Source organism: Leucopleurus acutus (genome assembly GCF_964270905.1).
Source record: "Leucopleurus acutus genome assembly, chromosome: 10".
Taxonomy (NCBI): domain Eukaryota; kingdom Metazoa; phylum Chordata; class Mammalia; order Artiodactyla; family Delphinidae; genus Leucopleurus; species Leucopleurus acutus.
Window position 1 is genome coordinate 77,914,162 of NC_139153.1, and position 10,386 is coordinate 77,924,547.

General features: G+C 48.4%; 1 protein-coding gene across 1 annotated transcript; it reads right to left on the bottom strand.

Moving 5' to 3' along the window:
- Positions 1-2,061: 2,061 nt before the first annotated feature.
- LOC309967645 (ADP-ribosylation factor-like protein 6-interacting protein 6) lies at positions 2,062-7,918 on the bottom strand (the record flags this gene model as incomplete). Its single annotated transcript, XM_082848417.1, has 3 exons — positions 2,062-2,195; positions 7,259-7,661; positions 7,883-7,918. 3 exons carry the CDS (start codon positions 7,916-7,918, stop codon positions 2,062-2,064), a joined length of 573 nt encoding a protein of 190 aa, XP_082704543.1.
- Positions 7,919-10,386: the final 2,468 nt, after the last annotated feature.

Below are 10,386 nucleotides of genomic sequence, written 5' to 3' on the forward strand. Positions count from 1 at the left end.
GACTAAAAATAACAAAGAATATTTTTAAAAATATAACTCAGCAAGCACAGTTTTGGATCTATGAATGTCACCAGATGTGAGGTGTTGATGTTAATATTAGGAAGACTAGACCACTGTGAAACTGGACAGGATAAGTATTCTCTACAAATGAGAAATCAGCATGCATAAGAATGAGAGTGACTTTAGAAATTTTCTTTTCTAAAGATAAGCCTGGTGAAGTTGTGCAGTGACACTTTTGTAGGAAACTATTGATATTAAGGCAAGAAGAAGCAAACAACAATTACAATATAGCAAATCAGGGATAACAAATGCCACAAATTCTGTACTGCTGGCCAAACGAAACAAAGAGAAAAGGGGCTCCAGAAAATTCACCTTGGCATTTAGAACATGTGAATATCCATGGTTCAAACTTGAAAACAAAGGAGTATGATAAATCCAGAGTCTGTCTGGATTCTGAAATCAGGAACCAAAATTGTCAGTAAGGGGAGAAAAATTGTTCTAAAGTTCTAGGACATGAAAACTACAGTTCAGTAGTAATTTTAGAAAACGGGTAAGTGTTGATTGTTAATTACCAAAACTCACGCAAGGTGATTTTAGAAACAGCAAAAAAAGGAAGCCCAAACCTGAACTACAGCTGTGGTAGGAACTGTGAGGGAAGTAGGCTGAGGTTGTGAGTTGGGATCATCTTTTGGGTTTGGGTTAAGATTAGTATTCATGACTTCGTTATGAAGTCACTTTATTTATTTATTGAAACATTATTAAATCATTTACTTAGTAACAACAATCAGCAGATAACAGGAACACGCTGCAGATACTCATTTCCCATTTGGCCTGAATAAGCATTGTGTTTTTGCTACACAATGCTATCCTAATGTAGGTTTTTCTGTGGCCAGGGAAAACAGTATTTAAAATAGTCCATCTTTCTAAAATTGAAGTGACTGTTCTAAACAGGTATTTAGAAAGGAAGTGGGAACAGTTAAGGCTTAATTACTATGAAAAAGCAAAACAGCACAATTACAAAAGAACATTTAAATAGGAAAATAAGGAAACTATACATTAAAAAATTATACATGTACACACTGTATCAAAATACCTTTTCTATTTTGGTAACCAAATTTTGGAGATTAAAAACAAACTAGTTCAAGCATTTCTAAACATAAAAACTTCAGGTTTATATTTATTAAAAACAAGATAATATCAGTTTTGTTGAAGTAATCATATATACACCATGATAAATATTTGGAATTGTGAAAATGGAAATAGTGAACAGCTTTAAATTTCCTGAGTATTTCATGGCTTAAATAAACTTTTTTCAGTTTTTATTTTAAAATAAGTTTACTTAGTTTTAAACTCAGGCCAGTGTGCTTTTCTTAAAAGACAAAATACTTATTAAAAATGGTAAGTATTAAGGTTTGCACGAGCTAAAAAAATATTTACATTTGCCTAGATGTAACAATTTAAAAACATACAAATTCAAGATATAGTAGGAAAATATGTAAAAAAACACATAAAGAACCATAGCCCATTAAAAAATATAAATGCACCTTCTATATATCGAAAACTAAATATTCTGATTTAAAAGTAGCTTCTGTAAAATGTCTAAGTAGTAGGCATTGTTTGCTTTCCTAATATAATGAATAAATAAGAACTATTTCTATCCCAAACAGTACTATCAGTATTTCTTAGCAAAAACTGTAGTATATACATATACATAGAAAGGCAGGCATTGATACAGGATGTTCTGCATCCAAGTTTAAGAGTTTGAGTTCCATTAAAATGTTTTCTACAACTTATAAGGACAATGCACACAAAAGTAAAAAGATGAGGTAAACATCTTACAATTTTAAGCATTACTTGAAACTTAATACTTAGATATTCCCAATGCCTAGGCTTTAGAACGATGCTTAGGAGGTCCTCCATAATGATGATGATATGACACGTATCTGAACCACATAATGAGCAGCAGGTTTCTTGGTCTTCTGAGTAGGCAATGATGTTCTTCCCTGTTATTACAAAGCAATCATGACTAAGTTTTGTCAAGAATATTGCTTCTGTGTGGGTTTACATGAGGCACCGAGCTACAGTAAGAGCAGTTACAATGCCATTCAAAATTGCCATACTATAGCTCACGTGGAAAGAATGTCCAGTCAGTTTCTTGAACCTGGCAGGTGAAAGAGGAGTAGGAGGAAACATTCCTGGTTCGTGTAAGGAATGGCACCAAAAACGGAGGAGAGCTTAAACAAGCTTCATTTGGGAACGCTCCCGGGCGAGGTTCACTGGTCCGAGAGAAAGGGGCCAGAGAAGTCGCGACCGGGTGCAGGCACGAACAAAATTTCTAGGGGCGGACGCAAGGGAGGTGCTTGCTGTGTGAAGCAGCCCTTTTTTGGTAATCTCTCGGGTGTTGTGGCAATGTCGGGTGTCGGTTGCATCAGCCTCAGAGCCGTTGGTTCCGCCCCTCGGGAAGCGGGAAGACCGGGGCCGAGTGGTGTGGCAATGTCAGGTGTCGGTTGCATTAGCCACTTAGGCAGGGGTTCCGTCTGGCTCCCTGGGCCCTTCCCCGGACCTGCTGGCCTTACATCCTGACTTCTTTGGTGTTAATGGGGCGACGTTTGGTCTCTGGCTACCTCCTGCTGTACGGGGGCGCCGGAAGGGAGTCGGGCGGCCAGCGGTCCGGAGGTTAGGGGAGGACGGCCGCGGGGGGTTCTGTGGGTAGTAAGGTATATGGGTGGAGCAGCATCTGATTCACCGCCACCCGAGAGACTTCTTGTATGCAGCTGCGGAGAAAGCTGAGAAAACAGGGGGCAAGCATGAATAGGATGCAGATAAGGATTAAGGGGCCTAGGGTTGGTGTTAGCCAGGTATAGAGGGTGGACCGCCACCAGTCGGGGATGGGGGAGGTGGACTGTCGCTGCCTGCATTGGAGTTCTTCTTTTAAGCGCCGGAGAGCATCCACGTTGTCGTCAACGACCCCCTGTCTCGTTGATGTAGTAGCAGCACTCTTCCTGTAGGAAGAGGCAGGTACCTCCTTTGTCGGCTGTCAGAAGGTCCAGGGCGCGTCGATTTTGGAGGGCAACTCGGGCTACTGAGGTGATCTGGTGCTGGAGGGAGGTGATGGAGGCGGCAGAGGCCTCGATGACTAGCTGGAGTTTCTGTTCTAGGTCGCGGGATGTTGAGACACTGTGTGTTAGGGCTCCTCCCCCGATGCCCGCAGCGACGAGAGAGGAGGCGAGGGAAATGCCTGCGACCATAGGGAGAAAGATGGCCCTTTTTTGTCGGCCAAAAAGTTGTGTGGTAAGTGAGAGAAATTCGGCTTGGCCACATAATGTGAGTTGTGGAACAAGGGTGACGGGGATACATGGGAAGGGGGAGGAAGAGTTGACCTCTTTTGTAGGGGAGCCATTACACCAAAAGAACAAGCCTGGTGGGGCCCCCATTGGCGTAGTTACGGGGAGAGATGAGTTGCAAGGGAGTGCATCATTCGTTAAGCTTGGGCGGCTGCCATAGCAAATTGTGAGGTTCTTTTTTTCTAAATCTCTGAGGGTGAGAAAGGCCCGTCGAACAGTGGAGGGAGAATTAAGGGGTCCTTGGGGGGTTTCTTTAGCAGCCAAATATAGGGGTTTAGCGAGAAGAGCAAAGTTAGGTATCCAGTGTCGGACAAATTCTATCAGGCCCAGAAAGGAGAGAATCTGGTCAGCTGTCTCTGGAGGTTGGAGGTCGTGGATGGCCTGGGTGCGGTCGGCCGTCAGGCTGTTTGTTGTGGGGGTAAGGTGGATTCCCAGGGAGGTTACCGAGGGTGTAGACAGTTGGGCCTTGGCTGGAGAGACCCGATAGCCGCGAGAGCCGAGATAATTGAGGAGGTCAGCAGTGTGCTGTTTTGAGAGGCTGAGAGATGGGCTACAGAGGAGGAGGTCATCCACGTATTGGAGGACTATACTGGGGGTGAGAGGGCAGGAAGCGAGGTCCCGCGCCAGAGCCTGGCCAAAGAGGTGGGGGCTATCGTGGAAGCCCTGGGGAAGAACCGTCCAGGTAAGCTGGCGGGAAGCCTGGGTATCTGGATCTGTCCAGGTGAAAGCAAAAAGGAAGTAGGAATCAGGGTGTAGGGGGATAGAAAAGAAGGCGTCTTTGAGATCGAGGACCGTAAAATGGGTGGTGGACAGGGGAATATGGGAGAGCATAGTGGATGGGTTTGGCACAACTGGGTGGAGGGGAATTATCGCCTCATTGATCAGTCGGAGGTCCTGGACCAGGCGGTAATCTCCTGAGGCCTTGCAGACAGGCAGGATGGGGTGTTGCAGGGAGAGTCCGTGGGGATGAGGAGCCCCTGGTCTAAGAGTCTGGTGATAATAGGTTGTAAGCCCCTTAGATGAGTTTCAGAGATGGGGAATTGGGGCCTGGATGGAAACTTGGAGGGGTCTTTAAGACGGATTAGGACAGGGGGGTGGTGTGTCACTATTATGGGTCTCCATGTATCCCAGACCTGGGGGTCTATCCGGTTGGGGGAAATGGAAGGAGGAAGAGAGGAGGGAGAGGGCTCCGCTGCCAGACCGAGGAGGGGGAGCAGGAGTTGAGAGGAGGGGGCCTTGGGATCAAGTCTGGCCAGTTGGAGAGAGGCCCCTAATTGGAAGAGAACATCACGACCTAGCAGAGGAACCGGGCAGGACGGTATGACAAAGAATGAGTAAAAGGGAGCCTCTCCATGTAACATGAGAGGGGGCCGGTCTGGAGCGGGAAGGACGGCTTACCGTCGATGCCCATAACCGAGATCTGGGAAGGAAAAACTGGCCCGGAATATGTAGGCAAGACCGAATAGGTAGACCCCTTTTCCACCAAGAATGAGATGGACTTACCGCTACCTGTAGCGTTACCCTGGGCTCGGCGAGGGTGATGGGGGTCTTTGAGTCCGGGTGTTGTCAGTCGTCAGCCAGTCCCAGGAGTTCGAGTGGTGGAGCCGTCGGGTCGGTCCGCCCTCCATGTGGAGGCGCTGAGGGAGGGCCGGCCATAGGGCAGTCACTTTTCCAATGGCCTGTTAGCCCGCAGCCAGGGCAGGGCTTGGAAGGAGGCCGGGGATTGGGACATTGGCGAGCCCAGTGCCCCTCTTTTCCGCACTTGAAGCAGGCCCCTGGTGGGGTTGCCTGCAGCAGGTCCCATGGATGTTGCCCATGGGAGATGGCCGGCTGCAGGGCGGCTACGAGGGCCACCTTTTGGTGCCTCCGAGCCTGTCGGCTGGATTCTGCCAAATCCTCACGGGCATTAGAGACTTTAAAGGCCATTTTTACCAGGTCTCGGATGGGAGTCTGGGGGCCGTCCTCTGCCCGCTTTTTTCCTGATATCAGGGGCTGATTGGGTGATAAAGTGGGTGGCCAAGACCGTTGCGCCTGCCGGGGTGTCAGGGTCCAAGCGGGTGTAGAGAGTTAGGGCCTCTGTAAGGCGGTTGAGAAAAACGGCTGGATTTTCACTGGGCTCTTGGGTTATCTCTTTTAGCTTTTCGAAGTTGACAATCTTGCGGGAGGCAGCCTGCATACCAGCCAAGAGGCATTGGATCATTAGATCGCGTTTGCGGCGACCGTCTTGGCCGTCCTGATAACTCCAGCCCGGATCGGTGCCAGGAACGGCAGTGGCTCCGACGGGCACAGAGTTATCAGTGAGGTGGACCTGATCTGCGTGGTTTCGGGCAGCAGTTTGAATTCTTTCCCTCGCGTCGGGGGTCAGAGTAGAAGATAGGATCACAAAGATGTCGTGCCAGGTTAGATCGTAAGCTTGAGAGAGGTAGCGAAATTCTTTGATGTAGCAGGAGGAGCTGGCAGAAAAGGAGCCTAATAGCTTTTCTATTTGAGAGAGATCTTGGAGGGAAAAGGGAACATGAACTCTAATCCTTCCGCTCTGGCCACCTCTCTTAAGGGACAGAGAAGGTTTGGGTCCTGGGAGTCGTGGCGGTGAGAGCGGGTGTGTGAGCTGACTGGCGAGGAGAGGGGTGATGAGAGAGAGACGGAGGGAGAAGAAGCGGGGGAAGGGGGGGCGCTGGGGTGGGCTCAGGAGGGAGAGGGGCCGGTCCAGGGTAGGGTGGGGGTTGGAGAGGAGCTCTGGAGGGGGGAGAGGCGAGAGATTCGGGTGGGTCGGTGAGTGGAGAGGGGTCATCGTCAAAGGAAATTAGGGGCTTGGATGTAGGAGATGTCTGTTAGGCAAGAAGGATCTGGGAAGTGGAACAATCGACGCAGAGGGAAGGGCGGGAGCGTAAGTACCAGAAGGCCTGGACGTAGGGGACCTCGGACCATTTACCCGTCCTGCGGCAGTAGTTATCTAAATCGCGGAGAATGTTGAAATCGAAAGTCCATTCAGGAGGCCATTTAGATTAATTGTCTAGAGGGTACTGTGGCCAGGCCTCGGTGGAATAGAATAGGAGCCGCCTGCGGCGGAGGTCTTGAGAAAAGCTCAGTTTTGTAAAGTTGGCCAGGAGACACCCCAGGAGTGTCTTAGGATCTGGTTTGGATTCTGAAGTCCCCATGACCTCTGTCTGTCCCCGGGTGAACAGAGAAAGAGACGTCTCTGGTCTCAATCTCTGGTCACGGCGGATCGGAGAGCAGTCAGGCTGTTGGGACGTCTCCACAATCGCCCGAGGCTCGGAGGGAAGACGGAGGAGTCCCTGACGCGGCCGCGGTTAAGGACAGGGAGTCCGGTAGGTAGGGACCCCGGGGGTCGAGGGGAACGAAGGAGGGACTTACCCCGCTTCTGCCGGATCGGGTGGGTGAGCGGAGGTCCCCGGTTGGGAGGGGTGGCCCCGCGGTAATTTGTGGGGCTGGGTACCCCTCCCGGGTTTCGGCACCAAAAACGGAGGAGAGCTTAAACAAGCTTTATTTGGGAACGCTCCCGGGCGAGGTTCACTGGTCCGAGAGAAAGGGGCCAGAGAAGTCGCGACCGGGTGCAGGCACGAACAAAATTTATAGGGGTGGACGCAGGGGAGGTGCTTGCTGTGTGAAGCAGCCCTTTTTTGGATGTTGTGGCAATGTTGGGTGTCGGTTGCATCAGCCTCAGAGCCGTTGGTTCCGCCCCTCGGGAAGCGGGAAGACCGGGGCCGAGTGGTGTGGCAATGTCAGGTGTTGGTTGCATCAGCCACTTTGGCGGGGGTTCTGTCAGGCTCCCTGGGCCCTTCCCCGGACCTGCTGGCCTTACAGTTCAAAAGAATCAAAATAAGTCACTGTCCAAGAAAAGCTGCAGCAGGAGATTCCAGCAGTTAGGGATAGTATAAGTAGAGTCCAGAATCCTAACAGTCCAGTGTGTACATCATCTTCGTTCTTCAAATTTTCAGCATGTAACTCTTTTACGATCAGGTAGGTGATGGCGAGAAGGAAGGCGAGGAGGATGGCAAACAGCAGCGAACAGAGAACTGAGAGGACCTGGACCGGCCAGCGCCGGGCTTGGGCTCTGCCGCCCGCATCCGCCGAGAAAATGCCATTGCGTTTATCGGGCAGGGCGGGAGACCCGTCCCCATCTGGCCGGAGTAGCGAGTCCTTTCTAGGTTCCGATGACGCCCCGGCCGAGAACTCCGCCCGCAGGTCACGGGCCACTCGGTTGCATACCTCCTCCTCGTCGACTTCACCCTCACCCCAACTGTCTCCGTGACTCGGGCCGGGGGTGAAGGTGGCAGCCCCCCACTGCGCCACCCCCTACGGGGTGAGGCTGTCTAAGCTCGGGAAGCTGGGACACAGTTGTCTTCCCTTCCCCGGGGGAAGTTGGTGGAGTTTTCTGAAGTCACTTTAAATGAACTTTCCGCACAAAGTTGAGTTTGACAGTCAGCCTCCAATATGATACTTGAATAGCTTTCTAGAATCTTAAATAGATCACCGAGGAACATTAGAAACCTAGTGTGAGCAAGCTAGGCTTTTACCTGGTGGAGAGAAGGAGGGACTACTGCACTATCCATTGGTACTTCTGTGCTATTTTCTCTTAATTTTCACATAACATCAACCCCAGCTCCCGTAGATTCTGCCACCCACGTGCAGCTAACATCCATCCAGTTCCTCTCACATCCATTGCAGGAATCTGCTCTAAGTAACGTCATCTCTCATTTGTAATTCTCCAACAGCCTCTGGATTTATCTAGAAGTACATACCCTTGATCTTCCATTCCCCACACAGTAGTCACAAAGATCCCTTTTGCTTAGATTCCTGTACTTTTTTCTCTTAGAGTAAATTCTCATACATTTCCCTTAACCATTCATGGCCTTGGCTCACCCAGGCTTCCACCTTCATATTTTTTCTATACTACTCTTCCTTTCCTCGGCAACCACATTGAATTTTTTCTGTTTCTTGTACTGTGTCTTTGCTCTTTTCCACCTCAGGACTTTACACATTTACCTACTACATTTACCAGAAACATCCATAATAATTTTCCTTCTCAACCTGCCCGCCTTTTCAACTATACGGTAACATCCTACTTATCTTTTCCTCATTCCTCTGATCCTAGTTTAAATGCCATTTTCTTAATGCAGTCTTTCTGGAATCCCTTACTTCAAGGTAAATTTAGAAGCTAGATTTCTTCTATTTTAGCACATGGCATACTAATAAATATGTATTTAATAGTTACAACATTTATAGAAACTGTATTTCCCTCCATTCAGCATCACACCCCTAGTGCTTAGCCCATAGTGACTGACTTGACTCCCACTGAGCCTTTCTGTGACTTGAGTAGGGACTAGCCTGAAAGGCAAACATCACTGTGGGTACGTGCCATGGAAATGGGACAGGCAAGGGCTAACCATGAGGGCTTGAGCAAGTCTGTGTTGGCAAGAATTGAAATAACAGTTTCAAGTAGTATGTTTTTTTTGAACTTTTTATTTTATATTGGAGTATAGTTGATTAACAATGTTGTGTTAGTTTCAGGTGTACAGCAAAGTGTTGTTTTAGCTATACATATACATGTCACTATTCTTTTTCAAATTCTTTTCCCAATTAGGTTGTTACAAAATATTGAGCAGAGTTCCCTATGTTATACAGCAGGTCCTTGTCAGTTATTCATTTTTAAATATAGCAGTGTGTACACGTCAATCCCAAGTATTTATGAACTGGAATAAATGTACTTACAGATGGAGATGATAAGGAAGTAGTCCTGTCCTTTAGGTGATGCTAACAATGATCATAAACAATACAGGAGAAGTCAGTTTATGGGGGTGAGAACGAGAGAAGGAGGAATGATGCTGATGGTGTTGAATTTAAGGAATCTAGGGAATTTTCATAAGAGATATCCAATAGGTGTAGTTGCATCTTGAGCTGAAGAAATAAGTGAAGATTAGAGAGTTGGGATTCATTTCGTGTGATTGGAATAGTGCTTGTAAAATAGGTTTACTCAGGAGAGTATTTTTATTTTATTTTATTTTTTTTGCAGTACGCGGGCCTCTCACTGTTGTGGCCTCTCCCGTATGGAGCACAGGCTCCGGACGCGCAGGCTCAGTGGCCGTGGCTCACGGGCCCAGCCGCTCCGCGGCACATGGGATCTTCCCGGACCGGGGCACGAACCCGTGTCCCTTGCATCGGCAGGCGGACTCTCAACCACTGCGCCACCAGGGAAGCCCTAAACAGTTAAATTTTTTGACTTTAGGATTCAAAAATGGGAAAATCATTTCATGTTGTTTAAATTACTCTCTTGCTTTTATCTTTAGGACTCTCTTTATGGGAAGAATGAAGAGAACCCTAGCAGGCACTGGGTTAAGAGGGATTCTTTGAACACACACACAGATACGAGGCTCGCAGGGAAGAAGAGGTTGCTCTACTAGTGATGCTCTATGCATGACCAGCCTTAGACACACTTTGAAGAAGGGCGAGATTGCTTAGCATTTCTTTGTGTTTTCTTAGAGTCCCCTCCTTTACAAAGCACTCAAGTCTCCATTATCACAACATGTACCAGCTAACAAAATCATCCATATCATGTATAGAAGACTTGCTGTTTCACCTCTTCAAGAAATGACTGCATTTTTAAATGGGTCACTGAAGGAGGGAGACTCACGAAGTAAAAGCAATGGTGAATTGCCAAGCATTCACAAAGAACGTATGTGGAGGGACGAGAAGATGGCGGAAGAGTAAGACGCGGAGATCACCTTCCTCCCCACAGATACACCAGAAATACCTCTACACGTGGAACAACTCCTACAGAACACCTGCTGAACGCTGGCAGAAGACTGAGACCTCCCAAAAGGCAAGAAACTCCCCACGTACCTGGGTAGGGCAAAAGAAAAAAAAGAAAAACCAGAGACAAAAGAATAGGGACGGCACCTGCACCAGTGGGAGGGAGCTGTGAAGGAGGAAAAGTTTCCACACACTAGGAAGCCCCTTCGCGGGCGGAGACTGCGGGGGCGGAGGGGGGAGCTTCGAAGCCGCGGAGGAGAGCACAGCAACG